At 49.3% G+C, this 20,307-nt stretch overlaps 1 protein-coding gene across 3 annotated transcripts in view; it reads right to left on the bottom strand.

Moving 5' to 3' along the window:
* DSCAM (DS cell adhesion molecule) overlaps positions 1-20,307 on the bottom strand; it is a 784,307-nt gene that overhangs the window by 108,962 nt on the left and 655,038 nt on the right. For all 3 annotated transcript variants that reach the window (XM_078071697.1, XM_078071718.1, XM_078071731.1), the window contains 2 exons: positions 14,211-14,378; positions 4,170-4,240 (listed from right to left, as the gene is read on the bottom strand). In XM_078071697.1, the coding sequence (XP_077927823.1) occupies positions 4,170-4,240; positions 14,211-14,378 (239 nt within the window). The remainder of the gene's footprint in view (positions 1-4,169; positions 4,241-14,210; positions 14,379-20,307) is intronic.

Below are 20,307 nucleotides of genomic sequence, written 5' to 3'. Positions count from 1 at the left end.
TGAACACATACAGATAGCAGGCAATCAAACTGTCCTTTATTTGCAATAAAATGGAATCAGTGATTCTGAGACTGACCAGAAGAGAATGTGACAGGCACTCTCAAAGGAGACTTGCTCTGTCGGTATCTTGACACTTAGGGAGGTAGATTAAACCATAATTTTCTGAAAAACCAAAGAATTCTCCTTTAGGTTTATGATTTTCAGGTACTTAATCAAATATATTATCAATAATCAGTAACTTTAAATATTGTTTCTGATTTTTTAAGATTTTATTTATTTATTTATTTGAGAGGAGTGGGGAGGAGCAGAGGGAAAGGGGCAAGCTGACTCCGAGCTGAGCTCCAAGCCCGACGTGGGGCTGGATCTCATGACCCTGAGACTGTGACCTGAGCTGAAATCAAGAGTCAGGTGCTTAACTGACTGAGCCACCCAGGTGCCCCCATATTCTTTCTGATTCTGAATAACCACAGCAAAAACTGCAAGAAATTGTATTTGCTTATGCAAACCCTTCTGTGTTCCAAAGGGGAGGAACAAAAGTTAGAAAATGAATCTTTATTATCATTTACTTCCTTTTTATTTATTTAGAACCACTTATGCTATCTCTTTTTTTCTTTTTTTTTTTATGTTATGTTAATCACCATACATTACACCATTAGTTTTTCATGTAGTGTTCCATGATTCATTGTTTGCATATAACACCCAGTGCTCCATGCAGAACGTGCCCTCTTTAATACCCATCACCGGGCTAACCCACCCCCCCACCCCCCTCCCCTCTAGAACCCTCAGTTTGTTTCTCAGAGTCCATAGCCTCTCATTGTTTGTCTTCCCCTCTGATTTCCCCGCTTCATTCTTCCCTTCTTATGCTATCTCTCGAGTTCCTGTCAAGGCACTGCTCAGCATTTTTATTTAACTCCAAATACTTAAAATTATTAAAAGCCCGATTTAATAGGGCACTGGTTCTTGGACATCTTCCTGAAGGCTGACATTTGATGTGATGTGCAGAGGGCCATTTCCTCTGACACTTAACACAAATTTTTTGAACCCTTACTGTCATTTATTTTTCAATAAATTACAGTAGGAGCCCATACGTAAAGGGGTGGGTCTGTGTGCTCCATGGAGCGGGGATGGCAGTTTTGGGCACCCGCCATGGTAGGCTCAGGGGAACTTCCCTGCAGCATGAGTTAGACCCTCACGATATTCCAGCCCGGGGTTCGGAGTTCCTCAGAGCTGAGCGCCTTCTCTATGGCAGTTTCTGAAAGGCAGAATGTGATTTGGAACCCTTGGGCTGTGGACCTCATCATTCTCAACTCGAAGATATCCTCATCTAATCATTTGTTCACTCACTCATTCATTCGTGCAAGTGTGTCAGCCAATGGGGACCAGAGAGGAAGAGGTCCTCCCTGACCTTAAGCAGCTCTCCAAACCACAGAGGAGGTACAAGCGACGGAAGGTAGAACCTGTGGGATGGGGGCCTCACTGAGCTGTCACCAAGAGTGAGGGTCACATAGGGGCTCAGACAATTACTCCCAGAGTCATGCAGGACTGGATGGGGGGGCAGTGGGGGGTGTTACAAACAGTGTCGTCATTGACAGTGAAGGAGGAGGGGGATGCCAACTGTGGGCACATGAATGGCCTGCTGGAACAGGGGCAAAGTGGTGGTGACAGCCTGCAGCCAATGCTGAATGGCCTCGGGAGTCCAACGGGCCTCGGTTGACATTCAGTGGGCCATGGGGAACCTTCACCAAGCTTGAAATTTTAAAAATTTGAAACTTTTCCTTGGTGAAAGACATGGCTGAAATAAAAAGGGAGGATTGTGTTGTTTATTTTGTTCATTAGAAGGGATATGTCACGGAAGTGTTGCTTATACAATAATTAGACAAACAATATCTAGCTCCAGTGTGACCTTTAGTCTCCAGAGTGCCCAGGACCTTTCAGAGGTCGGGAGTCTAAAATGGCTGTTTTCCCACCAAAGCCCCGGTACCCTCCTCCCCTCTGTCGCCTCTCTCCCCTGAGTGTATCTTTTACTTCTGTAGGTTGTCCTGTGACCATGAATGAGTTTCCAGTTCGCTCCTCCCATGACCCTTGCTGACTGGGGCAGGGCTCCCTCTCTGGGTTAATGTGATTTCTCTTTCTTTCTTAACCTCCTTCTCTCTTTCCCTTTCTGGTCAGTTTCCTTACACAAAATGCAGATCTGGGGCTTTTACACCATAAAATCAAGGCGTATTTCATGCAGCATATTGTCCTTTACATATACTTTGGATTGTAGATAAAAGCACACAGTTTAGTGAAATCAGTGATGCACTTTCATTACGTAATCAGGCCGATGTGAAATGACAAGCCAGCGAACGGGGGTCCTTACCTCGTTCAGTCTGTAAAATCATCTGGACACCTGTCTGCGCACTGACAGGCCCCACAACATCGGCCTGCTGCTCCGAGAGAAACCACTGCTCCATGATTCGTGCATTACGACCGGCTCATGATCTAACGGAAGCAAGGCTTTCTGTCCATAGCCCACAGCGTGTCCATTCTTTCAACATTAGGAAGAAATTTAACTGCAATTTACTGACTTTTGCCTTTTTTCTCCTCTGGAGACAGAAAGGAGGCCATGCCTAGAAAGTCTCAAAAGTTTCCATTTTTGGGCGTACGAGCTCTGTGGACAGACACCTTTCTCAGGCAGGACCCAGAAAGCTTTAGGGGCCACAGGAACAGCTGACCTTTCTCAGTGGCAAAGCGTGAGGCTGTGCGGAGCCCGCGGATGAAGCCTCACAGAGCCTTTAATTTGAGACCGAGTGAGTCAGCATTCCGTCTGCAGAACGGCCGGGATGCTACGGGGTTATGGCTTGCTGAGCGCCTTTGACTGTAGAGCGTGTGATGCTCGCTGCTGGTGGACATGCTCATGGAGAGGAACGCCAGCCCTTCCCACACTGCCCGGCCTGTGCTGGCTGTGCGGCTGAGCAGTCCCCACCTGCTGCCCGCCGGAGCCAACCACTGGCTGGGCTACGAGAGCTCGCACGAAGGGGCTGTGGCATGGGCACTGAAGAGGGTCGCCACCCTGACAACCGGGAGCCTTTTTTGTTATAGATGCAGCTCCCTTTACGAAAGAGCTGGTACCAGGAGGAAAACATCAACAAGAGGCGTGATGCGTTAGGTCGTCAATGGTTTTAGGGGCCTGCCACTTGAGGACCCCGCTGTGGTTGTTGGCTTGGCCTCTGCCCTGAGTGCGAACGCAGGTGGAAAGGGTGAGAGCAGAGGAGAGGGAGCCTCAGACCTGGAAGAGCCAGTGCAACTCACACAAGTTTGGACCCAACAAGAGCACTCGAGGTAGAGTCTACAGTCATCACCTGCAGGAGCGCATCCAGGGATGATGAATTCCCAGGACAGTTTCCCCCCCAAGTTAGTGACGTCAAGAACCCTGGGGCGGTGGCACCTCACACGCCCCTCATGACCAGCTTGCTCCAGCTCGTAAGCCAACGCTGCTTCCTTCAGCAACGCCTTTGCTATGAAAAACATGGCGGCCGTAAGCCAACGCTGCTTCCTTCAGCAACGCCTTTGCTATGAAAAACATGGCGGCCAGACGAAACCGTGCTGCGTGTGTAGTTGTTTGCTCTGCAGCTCAGGGCGTCTCTCCCAGTGACCGGCCGCAAGCCCTCATCCGGCCAGCGGCCAGTCCACATCTGCAGCCACGTGTGGGCTCCACTGCCTTGGACGGCAGCTGGCTCCACAGGCCACCTCGCTGAGGAGGAAGCGAAGGGCGTTCTCAAGGACGCCACTAGCTGGTGGCACAGTGAGGGCGACGGTCCCTTCTGCCAGCTCCGTGGACTATCCGCCATACTCGGATTTGCCACTTTGGAAAAGCACTTAGAAAAAGCTTCCCCTGGACTCAAGTTAGAAGTGCCGGGCACATCTGTTCCCCTATTTGTGTGGAAACAAGCTCTTAGGACCCAGTCAAATTCAAAGAATGAAAACAAGACATAACAACTCCACTCTCTGTGCAAAAGTATTCAAAATGTGGATACACATATTGGATGTTAAGAAAAGGGCTTTTAATCTAACGTTGCAAAACCAAAGTTTCACAAAATGTTAGCGTCTCGGCTTCCTAACACGTAACATGCGTGAGGTGCTCACCCCGCGAACAAAGTGCCAGGAATACAAGTGTTTGCTTGGTTTACCTTCCAGGTGACCCTGATGCTCTGAGATGACAGGGGTTCCAGGTGAACTTCCTGAGGTGGGCCGTCAGGAGCTGTAAAGACCAAAACCCACGGGCCGATTAGAACTGAGTTCCAGAGCAGACTGACACCTACACAACACACAGGCCCAGGAGACAGGCCCCTGGCAGCGCAGAGAAGCTTGTCAATGTGGCCGAGTCGCTGGGTGCTGAATTCACCTGGTGTGTACTCGCTCCCAGGAAAAATGAACCTTGAGGAACTGTCCTTGTGTTCCTCTTCACCACGCCTTTGACACCGTGATTAATAAACCTCAAGTCTGAGCAAGTTTCTAGGTAGGACAGGAAGTTGTAAGACAACATGGCTTTTATGAAACCCTGTGGCACCTGTCGAAGACCCTTCTCTTTCCCTCGGAAGTCATGTTTAGGGACATGGCATTGGGGTCACTCAGGTGGTGCAGAGCTATTGGGGCAAAAAAAAAAAAAATCAGGATTCTTCTGCTTCTGAGTCCCTTTGATGGCTTTGGTTTTTCACACTTTCTGGTTCAAAACTCTCATGACCTAGGGGCCGTTGCCTCCGAAGGCAGAAGCAAAGTTAAAGAGCCAAAGCGTGCAACTCACACCACCCTATTTCCAATGCTTGTAGAGATTCCAATTACCTTCCAGTTCCAGTCCATCACTAGGTATCAGAAACATGCTAGCACCAGGCACGCAGTGCAGAACTAAGAGGTGGGACACGTTCTGGTCCACCAGGAGTTGACACGTTACCAGAATAGCAGATGCACGCACTGCAAGAAAGACCAGCCTACAGCGTGGTGGACACTCAGGCATCTTCCAAGAAATAGAAGCAACCGGAAACTCAGGACTCAGAGGGAGAGACCCCTCCTGATGAAAACATGCTGTGGGATCGACGGCTCTACCATCTGAGCTGCACAGGGACCATTTCTGTGGACGTGGAGATGTCCGTTTGCAGAAGGGGGAGGAGCACAAGGGCAGATGAGGAAGCAGCAGTAGGGAATGTGAACTGGTTTGAAGGGTTTGAAAGTCGGTGGAAGGGTAAAGATAAAGGTCAGATTAGGGGAGAGGCAAGGTCAAGGGAAGCATGCTCTCCTTGGTTCAGGAGAAGAAGTTTTGAGTAATACCCGGATGGAGTTGCTAAGTTGATGGGTGTTTCAAGCTTTCTGTCTGAGTTCAAATTCTGGCTGTTATCACTTAGTAGCTGTGTGGTTACTTAACTTCTCTGTGTCTCAGTTTCCTTCTTTATAGAACAGGACAATAAAATGCATGCCATAGGATTGTTATGAAAATAATGTACTTGGTAAATACAAGCAATAATAATTATTTTCATTGGGTTTTTGACACAAGGGGAGGTAAAGGGGGAAATTCATATAATGAAAAGAAAAGGTACACTTAAAGGAACAATGTCTGAGCACAGATGCAAGGGTACTATCAGGAATGGAGGTGGTGGGGTCCCGGGGCATCAGAGTGACCATCTCTGCGGTGGGAGAAGGGAAGAAACAATGGGGGAACTTTTGGTGGACTTGCTGGTTGAGGGAAGCAGGTTCAAACCTGATTGTGTTTTGTTAGCAAATAAAGCGTGTTTCTTAGCAAATAATAAGAGGCAAGGTCAGGGGCGTCTGGGTGGCTCAGTCAGTTAAGCGTCTGCCTTTGGCTCAGGTCATGATCTCAGGGTCCTGGGATCGAGTGCCGCATCGGGCTCCCTGCTCAGTGGGGAGTCTGCTTCTCACTCTGCCCCTCACTCCCCTGGCTCATGCTCTCTTTCCCTCTCTCTAGCAAATAAATAAACAAAATCTTTAAAAAAAATTAAAATAAAATAAAAACATAGACAAAGTCAGCAAATCAGAATGGGAGAAGGAAGGAGGGCCGTGGCTTTAGGAACACAGGGCTCAGGGAATGGTAGTGGCCGATGGAAATGTGTGCCCTGCACAGCACAGAGGGACACGGAGCCCCAGCTTGGCATGTGAACATAACACGGGGGGAAGCTTGCGTGTGGGCCTTCATGAGGGCATCGACAGGTGCAGACAGAGTGTGCAAGTGGACTGGGTGAGCATTGGCGCTGGGCAGGAAGAAGCAGGTGCCCAACTTCTACTGGGGGAGGGGCAACAGGACCCTCTGGCTCCATATATGAGCAAGAAGGCGCGGGGGTGGGGGGGCGCGGCGGGGACTGACTCCAGAGGCCAGGGCTGGTGGGACCAGGAGAGAGTGAGAATGCTGAGAGGAAGCCGGTTTGCCGGAAAAGATGGTTCATTCTGTTTTACAAACATGAACTTGAAGGGAATTGGAGATATCAGGACTGGAAATGTTTACAAGGGCCGGGAGAGAAAGAGGAGGAGTCAGGTCTGCAATCTGCTTCCTTCTCCACACCTCGTTCCGTCCTGCTACCGCCAGCCTGGCGTCTCTTCTGCATGTCTCCTCTCTGTGCTTGGTCTGCCGCTGTCCCCACTGAGGTGCTCAGCCTCACCGGACAGCCTGCCCCAGTCCTGCATCTGTGGCTGGTGCCAGTTTTTATTTGGGTCCTAAACATTGATTCTGGTTTCCACGTTACCTCTTTTAAAGGGGACATGGGCCCAGAGCACCCTTCAAGCCACTCACTCATCATACTAACTTCCCTGTGTTCTGGGTCCTGCCTCTCTCTGCATGCTTCTGTTCTGCACCCCCATCCCCGATCCACCCCCCTGTCCCAGCCGTGGCCAACATCTCAGTGGAACCCAAACACACCTGCCCCGGGCAGATCTGACCTTCTGTCCTCGGGCTTTCATTTCCCTCCATGGGCATTGCCTGCCTACGCCTGGGCGACCCCCACAGTCTCCCCGCACCTCAGCGTGGGGACCGTCACAATCACAAGTGGCGCTGGGCACTTGCTCAGAGCCACCTTTGCCCCAGGCTGTCCTCCCCCCACTCTGAGCTGCACGGCCTCCCGATCTGGGTCTGGAGCAAGTCCCTGCCTTGAAGGGTAAAGCATTGTGAGACACTGAAACGCGGGCACACCTCTCTCAACCCGGCAGGGCACGGGGACCGCTGGTCTGTGGGAGGTGCTGCAGCCTCTTGGGTCTATCCACGGTTCCCCACGTGAGAAGCCCGCGTTAGCACCGACGCCGACTCCAGAGCAGGGACCGAGGAGGGACAGGCATCCAGCCACCCGCCATCATCGTTCTTACAGCTCTGTACCTAATTTCTGCTCACAGGGTCATGCCCTTCACGCAGGAGCCTTTTGATATGAGCTCCAGTGAAAACCCGTGTAGCAGATTTCTCTCAGCTGAAAACTCTGTGGTCATCGAGAAGCACGGGGTTCATCCACGAAAATCCTTCTTGAAAAAATGATTTTGAGGTCTGACAGCTATACTGGTGCTTGATTATTTTAATTTAATTGTGCTAAATCAGACTTAAAGAAGATCCTGTTGGTGAGGAATGAGAGGTAAGATGGGGGCAGCACCTCACCCTGCATCCTTTGAGTGTGTCTGGCTTGTGACCTTTGGGGGCATCATTCTGGGCGGGGGGGGGGGGTGGTGGGTGGCTCATAAGCATAGCCTTCACGTCCTTGATGAGATACAGTCAGGCTTAAAAACAAAGATAGGAGGATAGCATTTACAAAATGGTCTTGATTCTACCAGAAACCTTGAAGTCAATGATGCAGTCATGAATTGGGGAGAATTTGTTTTTCCAATCTGGTCCAGACCTCTCTCTCAAAAATAAAGTTATAGAAACAATGTCAAAGACAAACACCAAAAGAATACAATCTATACTCACACATTAGTCATGCCCAATATAATTAGGAAGCGTTTTTGTTTGTTGGGGAACTGAATTTTCCACTCTTAAGTTTTCTAAAGCATTATAGGAAAAACTTTATATATATATAGAGTCTGCTTCCAGAAATTTCATGCTTTCCTTATAGCTCCTGAGCTGTAATCATTCCACAGGTCCTCATCTCCTGGCAAACAGACAATTTCTGTAATTTCTCTAAAATTTAATCCAAGGCAGACTGAATTCCCAAAAGCTGAAAGGATTCAAGATCAACCATTAGGTACTCACTTGTTTAACAAAGCTTTAAAAACTGTGTTGACATCTGACATTTAAGAATTTATTTACATGTTCTTGAACTGAAGCTATACTATCTATAGAAAGCATAGTTTCTTCTTCTGTTTTTAAACCAGAGTATTTCGCTTTTTCTTGCAAGAGGAGAAGGCTAGGAGGTAAGAATTAATAATGAATGTGATTTTCCAAAATAAATAATCTCTGCATTTCTACAGGAGCCCAAACTGCTCGATCTACGAAACAGTAATAATTGGAGATGGTGTGTACAGTTCCTAATGCTCTTCCTAGGCAAGGCAACTTTTATGAATTCTTTTTGGCTCAAGACACAGGGATGACAGACCTTTCCTAACTGCCAGACACGTAGACCTCTGCTCTTGCTTCCCTCTCTCTGCATCCCCACCTCACCTCCTGAGCCTGCTCCTCTCCTGTTTCCTGCTTCCCTGACAGTCACTCTCAATGAATGGTCTCCATGGATGGTCCTCTCTCTCACTTCCAATCGGTGAACACAAGACTCCAGCCTCAGCACTCCCCTCTGCCCCTCGAAATACCCTCTCCTCCACGAAGCCATCTCCTGGCTTAATGCAGAGTCTTGGCACCAAATCAGTCATTTAGCCTGGCTGAACCATCTCTGTGGGAATCACTCCCAAATTTCTATCTCTGGTTCCCTTATTGGCGGATTTAATGAGGGCTTCCTATGCGCCGGTGCAAAAGTCAGCAAGGACTAGGGTAGAAAAGTGGGCTCCTCAGACACGTTTACCTCTGCTGGAGGCAGCAGGGGTGAGAATGATGCTCTTGGCTACGCAGAGGAGACCAAGACGATGTTTGATAAAAATCAAATTGAACAAAGAACAGTTGACCCCTAGATGGGAAAAAGATGACTTCATGTAATAGCTATTTATCAAGTAAGTAGCTTATTAATTTAAGCTCTTTATTTATTTAACACTTATTATGTGCCAAACACTGTTCTTGGTGGTTGGGATATGGCAATGAACCAAACAGGCAACTATTCCTGCCCTCGTGGGAGGGACCCAAAATAGATCTAAACAAAATAAATTGGTAAATTATATGCTATGTTTTATTATTTATTTTTTCATTTATTTTCATTATTTTTTATTTTTTATTAAAATTAAATTAAATTTAATTTAAATTTTATTTAAATTATATGCTATGTTGATGGTGATGTGATGCTATTTTTACAAAGGAGAATGTTGAGGGAGGGAGGGGGCCAAGTGTGCCAGAGTGGGCCGTGGGTCGGACTTTAAATAGTGAGTAGGACTCACAGAGATGCCATTTGACCAAACAGCTGAGGAGCTGTGGGAGGGGGGGAGGAACATTCCAAAACATTCCAGAACATTCTAGGTTGGCCAGTGAGTGTATATAGGGCATGAATGAGGAGTGGCAAGGCATCCAGTGATTTTTCTGGTTTAATTTCCAAAGTCTCTAAATGGACGCTGGAGAAAAATGATGGCCACGGAAGCAGATTGCTGAAGGCTCAGGCACAGGGCGTGCCTGGTTCTTCCTGGGGGGCAGACCCTGTGCATTGGACGTCCCCTGGAGGAACACAGTTGATGCCACACCGGGCCCTACTGGGCACCACGCTTCACATCTACTGTTACATGTGGATGCCTTTTATTCCGTAAGCCCTCATCACATCCTCTCCCCCTCCGCCCCCAGCTCAGCACACAGAGGCAACGCTTCCTCTAGACTGGAGCTGCTACTCTGGAATGTCATCAGGACTGGTACAAAGGGCTGTTAATTTAGCGCTGGATCCAAGGGAAACCCAACGACTCCATGTGGTGACCCTTCCGTAATCCTGACTTTCCACTCTCGGATGCATCTGAAAAAATTCAGTGGTTTCTCAGTGAGCTCCTGTGTAACCAAACTTCCAGGTTCTAGGGGCAGATTCATAATGAAAACAGTGAAGGGATCAGCCATCCCAAACCCGGGCCGAGGCGCTAGGCGACATGTGACCTTCAGGGCACAGCTGCTAATAGGGAAGTTGGTCTTGGTGAGGGTCAGCTGTGGATGTGACATGCTGATGGGGGTTGAAGGAACCTGGCGAGTCAGTGCATTTCTGGTCCGTTAGGATCTAATCCCGTGGACTCCTGACCGTGTCTCCACTTCCTCCCTCACCTGCTCCTCTTCGAGGGGTTAGGGGCTGCTGAGGGGAGTCGGGAGGAGAGTGCTGGACAGTGAGAACCCTGCTTCGCGTCGAGTGCATCGGGTGTATGGTAAAACCCCTGTGCACTTTCACACGAAAATGCCCTGGGTGTGGTTGCATTGGAAAATGTTGTTTTCCAACATTAGGTAAGGATGCTGTGCAGATGGTACGATTCCTTCTTCACTAAGCTCTGGGACGGGAAATATGACAGGAATCCAAAACCCAAATTCCCACCACGGCAAGACCTAAGTTAGGGATCTGTAAAATTTTCATGTAAAGGGCCAAATAGTGAATATTTAGGCTTTGTAGGCTATGGGAGATCTCTGTTACATAGTCTTCTTTTTAAAATGTAAACCCTATTCTTTGCTTGAGGGTTGTAGGGGGGATTTGGCCCATGGGCTGGAATTTGCTGAACTCTTAAATGAAAGAAGGGTGGGATGATGATTAATTGAGGGGAGCTACGGCCAGCCTCAAGCTAACCTCTGTGTACTTGGCTCCAGCTGATGGGTGCCAAGCAGGCACTCAGGAGGAACTCAAAATTTGGATTTTGATCTGAATTTTCCCAATTTCAAAAACTGGCGCCTAAATTGAATGATTTGCACTACAGTAGGGCAGACCCAAGCCAAACAGATGCTCAGGCCTGCTGTGCTGTGGGCTGCAGTTTGTGACCCGGGACAGCCCCAGCCCACTGGGACGGGGCTGGGAATCTCCGGCTACTGGCCCCGATGATTCCTGCAGGCTTAGAGCTCCGGCGGGGTGTGCCTTCTTCTTCCTCCACCTTCCAAAGCCCTTCCCTTTTGCCTTCCTCTACTTTTCTTTCTTTATGAGACCCTTCAAAATTTCAGTGCAAATACATTCTACACACACACACACACACACACCCCCCATCACTGTCACACCCTTCTAACACAATCCAGTGAGGCATCTTTATGAAGATTCCTCCCACATGAGATTTCCATGAAAGGTCTGCCTTGTGCCGGACACACACGAGGAAGGAAACAGGAGCAGCCTGTCCCCCTCATGTTGGGGGGGCCACAGCCTCACTCAGGACCCTGAGGTCCGTGCAGAAAGGATGACATGCCTCAAAGGCCATTGTCAGAAGGATTCCTACTTAGCGGTGGGGGAGGAGGCACTAATGTCATCCAGGGAGACCCTCCAGACAGAGGGCACAGCACACATGCAGAGGACAGGGGGCGGGAAGGGGCCACAGGAAGTCAAGTGCAGCTTCAAAGCAGAGGGGGTCGGGGAAGACCCAGACCTAACCACCTCACAGACACATTTTCAGCTGGGTACTGAGAGATGTCCCCCATGCCTGAGACTTGGGCACTGTATTACCATAAAAATGAGTGGGTCTACAGCTTCCAGGAGCTTCCATCTGAGAGAGAGATAGTCTGCTTGAGAGACGGCCTTAAGGAAAGTGGGCAATAAGGATGGGAAAAGGTCACCTTGAGATGACAGTAGCTCCCCAAAGATGTGTCGTTGGGTATCCCTGCTGGGGAGCGTTAGTAGCAATCCATGGCCACTGCAGGCAATTCTGATGAGGGGATCCTTGGCCAGGACAGTTGCCCTACCTTCTCCGTGAGTCACAAGTAAGAAAACCTGATTTCTTCACGTCAGCCACAAAACCAATGCACCAAGACAAAGACAAATCCTGTTTTGGAGCTCCGCTTTGCTCTAGCTGCTCCCCTCCTTGCATTTTCCCCTAGCTCGTCTGAAGAGTGAATCAGAGAGGCTCTGTGGGGCCACCAGCAGCCCGCGCGCAGGTCGAATCCCAGAGGCCAGCCCTGGAAGTCAAGAAGGTGTCTGCAGAAAGGCCAGGGAGCGGCGCCACAGGGGCTGGGAGTGGCTCTTCACCTGGCCTCCAGGCTGGGGAGCGACGCTGCCATGGCAGCTGTCAGCCGCAGCAGGGGCCACCGAGAGCCCGAGAAAAGGCTACCCGGCAGGGTTCATGGTGGCAATCTGGAAGGCAGCCACCAGAGTCACCGCCGGAAAATACAGTTCTCTTGAGAAGGATGTCCAGATGGAGCGCAGTCAGAGCAAGGGTTAAGAAGGAGGAGAAGCTTGAGGAGTGAGTCCAAGATTACATTTGGGGGGCAGCGTCTCCTCCCTAAATATACAACGTGATGAAATTCCAGGAAGTTCGTGGGCTGTTTAAATATTTAAATACGATTCTATTTCTGCAGGAGCAAGTTGACACTCATTTCTCACTTGTTTCTGAGAAATACAAAGTACTCTGAGAGCTTGCATTTCTTTCCCCCAATTATCCAGTATGTTTGTGGCGAGGAGGAGAAAGGCATCATTATGTCCATTTTGCAGATGAGAAATCACATAGAGGTTCTAAGCAATAGAAATGGCTCATCCTCAGACACCCATGAATAAAGCTATCCTATCACCCGCCCGTAAAAACAATTTTCAAGGACCAATGTGTTCCCAGGTGGAGAATGAAGTGCTCATCCCCAGTGCGGGAAGAACTGTCTATTTCAACCCACTTCCTTGTGGATGGTATTGACTACACATAGCAGAAGAGTGAAATGTTTGTATTTGTTTTGGTCCAGCAATCCTACTACTTGGAATTGAACCTAAGAATAATCTTAAGTGGCAAAAGACAGACCGCAGAGGATGTTCATCACAGTGGCATTTATAGTAATAAAAAACAGAAAAAAACAGACATGTCTAATAATATAGGATTTGTGAAATAGATGGTGGAAGATATCATTATGGATTGTAGGCAAGTACTTAAGGGGTATATAAGAGTGATGACTTTTTGGAATGCCATTAACGAGGGTTGAAGAGAAGGGGGTGGAGGGAAGGAAGTCAAGAACAACCCTAATTCCCCAGCTGAAAGCTGAAACAAACCTCTCGTGGACTCTCACTCATTCGGGGATGATCACATTAAACCTGGTGTGGAAGAAGGGATCCAAGTCTAAATTTCCAGTTTCACTGCAGCGGTACGTAGTGGCTGATTAGCTCTGATTTCTGGCCGGGAAAGAAGAGCCAGGTTTGGGGCTCCTAAGAGATGAGCCAGGCCTGGATCCTTACCTTTCCTTCCCCAGAGCACCTCAGTGGCAGCTGAGGATGTGGGTTGACAGCCAGCCTTCACTGACACTGCCTAATGGCTCAGACCCCCACAAATTGGTCAGTTCACCCCTGGTAGCCAAGTGCGAGTGTTGGAGGGAGAATGCACACGTGCGTATGTGTGATGAACGATTCAGGAGGTGATAGCACCACGCCCACAGGTAGCCCTAGGTGGTGGGATTAGGGAAGCGGTTTGGCCTTCTTCAAAATGCTTATCTCTATCCTCTAAATTTTCAACCCTGAATATGAAATTCTTTGGAATAGGAAGAACAATAAAGTTTACTATAGAAATATTGACATTTCTAGTCAATAAAATATCGTCTACCACTGTCCCCCCAACTCCTCACACACAGAATATTCTTGCCATTTCCTAGTTAAGCCATCCACTCACACCTGGATTGCATAGGGCCTTGGGCAAGACATACACTCATGGTTCTCCTGTCAACCCGGATTCCATGATCCAAACAGAGGAAATGTAAAAATGGCCCAGCTCTTTAAAATATCACCAGACTGGTAGTCTCCTATGTCTGTGTTTTAATTCTTGCATATGAGAACCCTGAACGAAGTTGGAAGAACAGTGCCTTCAAAGTAGGAGGCAGAGCGCTGTCTGCGTCTCTAACAGGGTGTGGCGCTATGGAGGGCACTCTTCAAAAGGCCTCCACCAGGCGCAGCCCACGGCCTGATTCTGTGTTAGCCTTGTGAGCCCCGGGGGGCCAGCTCCGGGGCTCCGGGACATGGGCCTCGCCCGCTCACACGCACCTGCCTCATCCGCGGTGATGGAGAGCTCGTTGCTGGGCTCGCTCTTGCCAATCCGGTTCTTGGCGTACATGCGGATGCTGTAGGTGGAGGAAGGGTGGATATCAATGATGGTGGCCGAGTTCAGCTGAGGGGAAACATCTTTGGTTCTCTGAGCAGAATCCCAGGAGTCTTTTGGGTTTTGTTTTTCAAAAAAGAAGAGATAGAGACGTGAGTTTTTTTTCTCTGCCTCTGAAAGTTCACAAGTAGGAATTAAACATGCACACGCACGCACGCGCACACACACAGGAAGGAAGAAGGAAAGAATAGTTACAACTCAGAGAGAATTCTCAAAGCAATGCTCCCAGTGTGCTGGCGGGTTGGCCATCAGAGGGGGACACTGCACACTCATTACCCACGTTAAGGGGGACAAGGGCTGTGGCAGCTAAGGTCTGGGGGGACGTCTGAGGCATTGGCGGGTATCAAGGAGGAAGGCGCGCGCGTCAGTGAATTGGGAAACAGCCACATCAAGGCACTCATTGTATGAGACAGTAAAAGGAATTATGGTTTGGACACTGCCCCCCACCCACAAAAAACAAAACAAAACAAAACAAAAACTCTGGGTCTAAAAGGTATTTGAAAACCAGCAAAACCCTAGCCATGTCAGATCCTTCCTGTTCTAGAAGCACAGCAGTCAACATGAAATACTTACGTAAAAACTAATCTCAGTCTCCAGCATAAACATTTAGTCTCAAATACTTTCTTGTGGGAAATATTTTCAACCACGGCTAATTTTCACAAGAGCACAGGCCTCATGGGAAGAGTTATCATTGAATACGTGACAATTTGTACCTGCTGGGTTTGGGGCTTTGACCAATGAGGAGTAAATGGTTCTCCTTTCAGAAAGAGTTTGGGTGGTTGCTAATCGGGGTTGAGGGGTCAAGAGATGCTGTCAGTTGTGGGAGAACAAGAACCTAAGGTGGTGCACAGAGATGGGGCTTATACAGCCCCACAGTCCCCGGTGTCCTCTTGGGGGGCCCCCACCACCCCTATAGGAACCTCACTGAGGTTCTGTGTTCCCTGCTGGATTCTGAGCTCCGTGGCAGCAGACACCATGCTTGCCACGTCCTGCCACGTCCCGGTGTTTGCACAGTGCCTGATGCAAGCCGATGACGCATCCTAAATGCATGTTTAACAGATGAATACGTAAAGGGCAAACATACAGACCTCTGAGCCCTGGGGAGGGTTCATTTCCCCTTCCACGTTCATGATGAGCATGGAAGTTCAGAGGGCTGGTCTGCCTACAGGTAGCCATAAATATTAAGAGGTCTTCTGGACTTGTACAAAAATGTGTCTCTTCCAGGCTGCCTTGGAATGCTGTAACTAACCGGGGAAGAGAGCATAATAAAGACTGACAATGACTCTTCCACCTAAAAGGAAAAGTATCACTTGAGTCAAGAAGATTGAAGGTGGATAAACACTGACATAGAAAAAGAAGATGCTACAAAAAAAATCACACAGTAGAAGAGGAGAAGAAGGTGATCCGACAGAGGACCCCGAAGTGGGGGGGATTTAGGACCAGTGGACTGACACATAAATATGGACCCTGTCCCAAAAGGAGAAAGCCAAACCTTCTGGAGAAGACATCTAGGACAAGAGAGGAACCTCGGGCTCTGTAAGTGCAGAGAAGCGGCTAACCAGTAGGTACTTGTAGTGGTTGATGGCTCTGCCCCGGGCCACAGGGAGGTTTCTGGAACTGCCAGGTCCATGAAGACATGGCCATCTTCACCGAGGTTGTGTCTGGGAGACAGAAAGAGGCCCGAGGAGGTGTAGTAATGTCCACTGACCGCCTCCTCCTCCTGCCAATCAACTCATGAAGAGCCCACGGGGGCGTGGCCAAGGCAAGGGGTAAAGGGCAGGACGTGCAAGGTGCTTGAAGAAGGGGTGGTGTTTTTAGCTTCTTTCCTGCAGTTATTGCACTTTGATAAAAAGGGATGATGTCAATGATCATGATTATTAGAATAAGGTTCAGAACAACACAGGAAGGATTTTGAGCTAAAGATCAAGAAGATGAGAAAGAATGCTTTATCCTGGAGGATTTGAAAGTAACTGAATGGAGAAGGAGAAGAAAGTCTACTTAAATCCCCAGACACCTTCTGGCAAATGATACGGCATCAAAGGAGGAATAAAACAAGGAGGTGACTACCCAGAAGAAAAGAGGATGGGGATCGCAAATACTGTTTCTGATCACAGATGCTGATGTGCAGACAGGCAGGACGTGGATCATTAGCAAAGTGTGCTGGAAAATGTAACACTGGGCACTATGAACAATCACAGAGCGATCTTGACACTTGGGAGGATGGAAATGCAGATTGAAATGCAAGTACAACTGGGAAGGGCATACCACAGACAAAATAAAGAAACTTGGGAGTAAGTCCCAAACAGAAATGCATGCTTGGGAATCCAAGAGCTGGAGGATGCACGGAGAGTGCTGGGAAGGGCATGAACAGGAAGGGCAAGAAATGAAATTGTCGGGGGAATGTATCACAGGTGTCCTTGCCCTGTGGAGGAGGGGGACAGTGCTTTCCGGATGCAGAGAACAAATACAGTGTCAAGGAGGGCTTATAGTTCACACTGGAAAATCCTTCACAAGGGGACTATTTACCAAGGTGTGGGCTGGGCTAGAGATTCCCAGCACCTAGCAAGAGTGCGGAGCTACTCCCTCTGGGGTCAGGAGGGCCAACGGGAAGGGGCAGCATTGCCGGAGTCCAGACAGGGCTGGGACCGCAGAAGAGGGGCCCCTGACAGAACACAGTCGCTGCCAGGATCCTTGTCTGAATCATTCTTTGTGCTTGCCACCGGGCGAACCCAAGGGGAGCTCAGAGGGGGAAAAAAATCTGCATGTCGTAGCCGGTGGAGTTCGGCTCCCAGAGCAGGGCAGACAATGAGTTTGCGGGGTTGCATCTGCTCCCCTGGCCCTTGCTAGGCATTTTATAAACGTGACTCCTGCGGTCCCCAAATGCGTGGGCACGTTGGAAACACCTCCGAGTTTTGTGACACCCGTGCTTTCAGACCCGCTGAATCAGAATCACTTCGTAATGGTGCCCAGAAAACCGCGCTTCACAAAGCCTCTCTCTGGGTCATTCCGATGCAGAGCTAGAGTTTGGAGCGCTCTATCTGAATGAATTATTACAACATCCTGGTGAGGTAGGGATTTTTATTTTCCTCGTGAAGGTCAATAAACGAAGGCCTGTTACATGGCTGGCATGACGTGCAGCCGGGGTTTGACCTCACCTGTGTTACCCTAAAGCTCAAGGTCATTTTCTGGTAGCATGTGACCTCCACATAGTCCTTGCAGGACGCCTAATGAGACTGGATTTCAATTTTCCAGACATCTGCTGAACGTCTCATATGTTGGGAGGCCGACTGACACGGGCTTGACTTGGCTTACTGACCAGGAGTTTAGTCAAGTGCACGGGAGGGGAACAGAATTACTGTAACCCCTGTGAGTATGTGGGGACGGAAGTGGGGAGAGCTGTGCAAGAGCAGACTTGGACCCTGGTTTAGAAAGGAGATGTCAGGGGCGTTCCCTGAACCAGTGGGCAGGGTTCCCTGACATGCCCCGGAGAGACCGGTGCCGGAAGAGGATGAGGGAAGTTCAGACTCACATTCCTGCCTCTGAGATACCCAACAATCCCGTGGGAAAGGACTGAGGGAGCCCACAGGGACCAGGGTGCTTGTACTGGGTGCTCACTGGGGACCCCCACTTGGGGGTCTGACATCCCGAATCAGGGGGATGGCAGATCACCAAGGACAAACATAAGAAGGGAAAATTTGATCTGAAGAAGTGTTAGAAGCCAAAGACCAGGAGGAGTGAGGGTGACCAGAAGGATGTTCCGGAGACAAAATGATTCTAAATGTTTAAAAATTATGAGGCAGCTCGGGGAAGGACCACTCCTATTGCACTGGTTACTAGAAGGGAGACACAGGGCACAGGAAAAGCCCCTTCTGCTCCATGGAGGAGATATTCTCAGGGTGAGATGGGGAAGGGGGGCTCGAGAAAGAAGGCTCTGGAAGATGGCACTTAGCTGTATAAGAGAGTGTGTGCTTCCTGGGCCGGATGGTTACGTTCCAGGACAAGAGCGGGTCCCAAGGCACTGGAGCCCCCTGGGCGATCTGTGAGGCACTGTGCGGAAGGAGACAGGGCCAAAAGGGGGGATGTGGGCACGAGGCAGGCTGCCTTCCAAAGAGGGGAAGAAGGGGATGCCGCAAAGCGCCTGAGGAGCTGGAGGCACACACAGGGTGAGATGCTGGGATTGGGCGGCGAAGGGGTTTTTGTGTCCATCGAGGGGAGAAGCAGTACTCTCGAGGAACCAAGTCACGTGGCAGCCAAAGCCACGCCACACAAGGCAAAGTCGATGATGCGGGCAGGACCGGATTGAGAGGGTCAGGGGGTGGTCATAGGAGATACAAGTAAAGGGACTTGGGATGTTTTATTTTTCCTGGCAAACAGGAAAGCAGGAGAGTCCTCTGTCTTCAAATCCTGCAAGGGGTCTCATTTGACCACAGGGTTTAGGGGTGGGAAGAGGGCCACTGGATTCAGGAAGGTCTGTTTCGGTGCATGAAATGTAAGAACTTGTGACAGTCATGGCTGGCCCAAGGCAGAACTGCTTTCCTGGGGCTAGGGAGTTTCCATTGTTGGGGCTGTTCAAGCACAGACCGAGTGACCCTTGCAGGGACCCACTCGGTTACAAATGCCAAGTACAGCAATACCTTATGTCCTTGGCAAATTAATGAAGAGTAAAGGAAAGTGTCTTGGGTATGATTTCATTGCTTGACACAGAGGATGAGAGTCAACAAGTTCACAAATGTTTATGAAAAGTCTCGTATGTGGACTGCTCACTGTTGGGGATGCAGGGTCGTAGCACAGGGCTCCTTAGACACCATCCCTGCCCTGAGGGGTCACAAGAACCCTCAGAGGGACAGCTTCCCAGTAGGGGAGACAGATGTTAAACATCTTCCCAGTAGAGGATCCAGGTATTCAGTAAGCATCCACAAGCCCACTAAATGTTCCAAGGCAGACAGGATGCTATATGAATAGAGGAAGGGGCACATTATAAAATGGGTGATCAGGGAAGGCTTCCTGGAGGAAGTGACATTTAAGCTGTGATTTCAAGGATCAGTTTTCTATGTACTCAGCCTATAAGTTGCATTAGCTTAAATTATAGTTGTCCTTTTTATATACCCAAAACTTATCGAGGAAGAAACTAATACATGAAAAGACTAATGTGATTTTTATGGCAGTGAATACCATTACCGCCTGCCGCCCAGGCCTTTCAAACTGAACGCAGTGGAGGGTCAGGAGGGCCCTGCTGGTGACGTGAGGTCATGGAGTCGGACCCACCTGTCCCATGGGCTCTTCCCCAGTGACTCTCCTGGAACGGATTCTAACTCAGACTGGGTTAGACTCGCTCCAGGGCTGTGTGAACCTCTCAGCCCCGGCCCTGTGTGCAGTGGAAGGACAGTGTGAAGCATGGATGGGTTCTGACTGCAGCCAGATCATAGATAAGGAGCTCTCCGATGTGGGTTATGTAGAACCTGATCAATTTAGAATTTGGAAGTGCTGTGAAGATGATTCTTAGATTTGGATCGCAGGTAAATTAAATGCCCCAAGTATTTTCTGAGTGCTCCTCACGTGGCAGGCATTGTGCTGAGTGCTGGGATCCAGGAGCATATGACACTAGACACCAGAGTTCCTGCCTCTGGGGAAGTTTCATGGAGTGCTGGGGTGCTGAGGATTCTCAAGTGGAGGGCACAGACGGTTTTAGGGGCATTTGATTTAGAAGCATGTGTGCATGCCAGACTGATACTCTAAGCCACCATTTAGAAGACGTTGGCTATGTGCCAGACACTGGGGAGATGCTTTAAAGCCACTCGCTTGTTAAAGAGTATTCACCAAGTATGCACTGAGGGCCCCCAGTGTGCTGGGCTGTGCTAGATGTTGGAGGAATGGGTTGGGGGAAAACTAGGCCTCATGGCACAGGAACTTGCAGCCCAGTGGAGAGGACCCATGGATCCGCAGTCACAACCGCAATGGCCCTATTCCCAAAGACGGTACCCT

The sequence above is a fragment of the Halichoerus grypus genome, chromosome 1 (assembly GCF_964656455.1).
Source record: "Halichoerus grypus chromosome 1, mHalGry1.hap1.1, whole genome shotgun sequence".
Taxonomy (NCBI): domain Eukaryota; kingdom Metazoa; phylum Chordata; class Mammalia; order Carnivora; family Phocidae; genus Halichoerus; species Halichoerus grypus.
The sequence above is the reverse complement of the archived record's forward strand: the minus strand, read 5'-3'. Positions and strand labels throughout refer to the sequence as shown.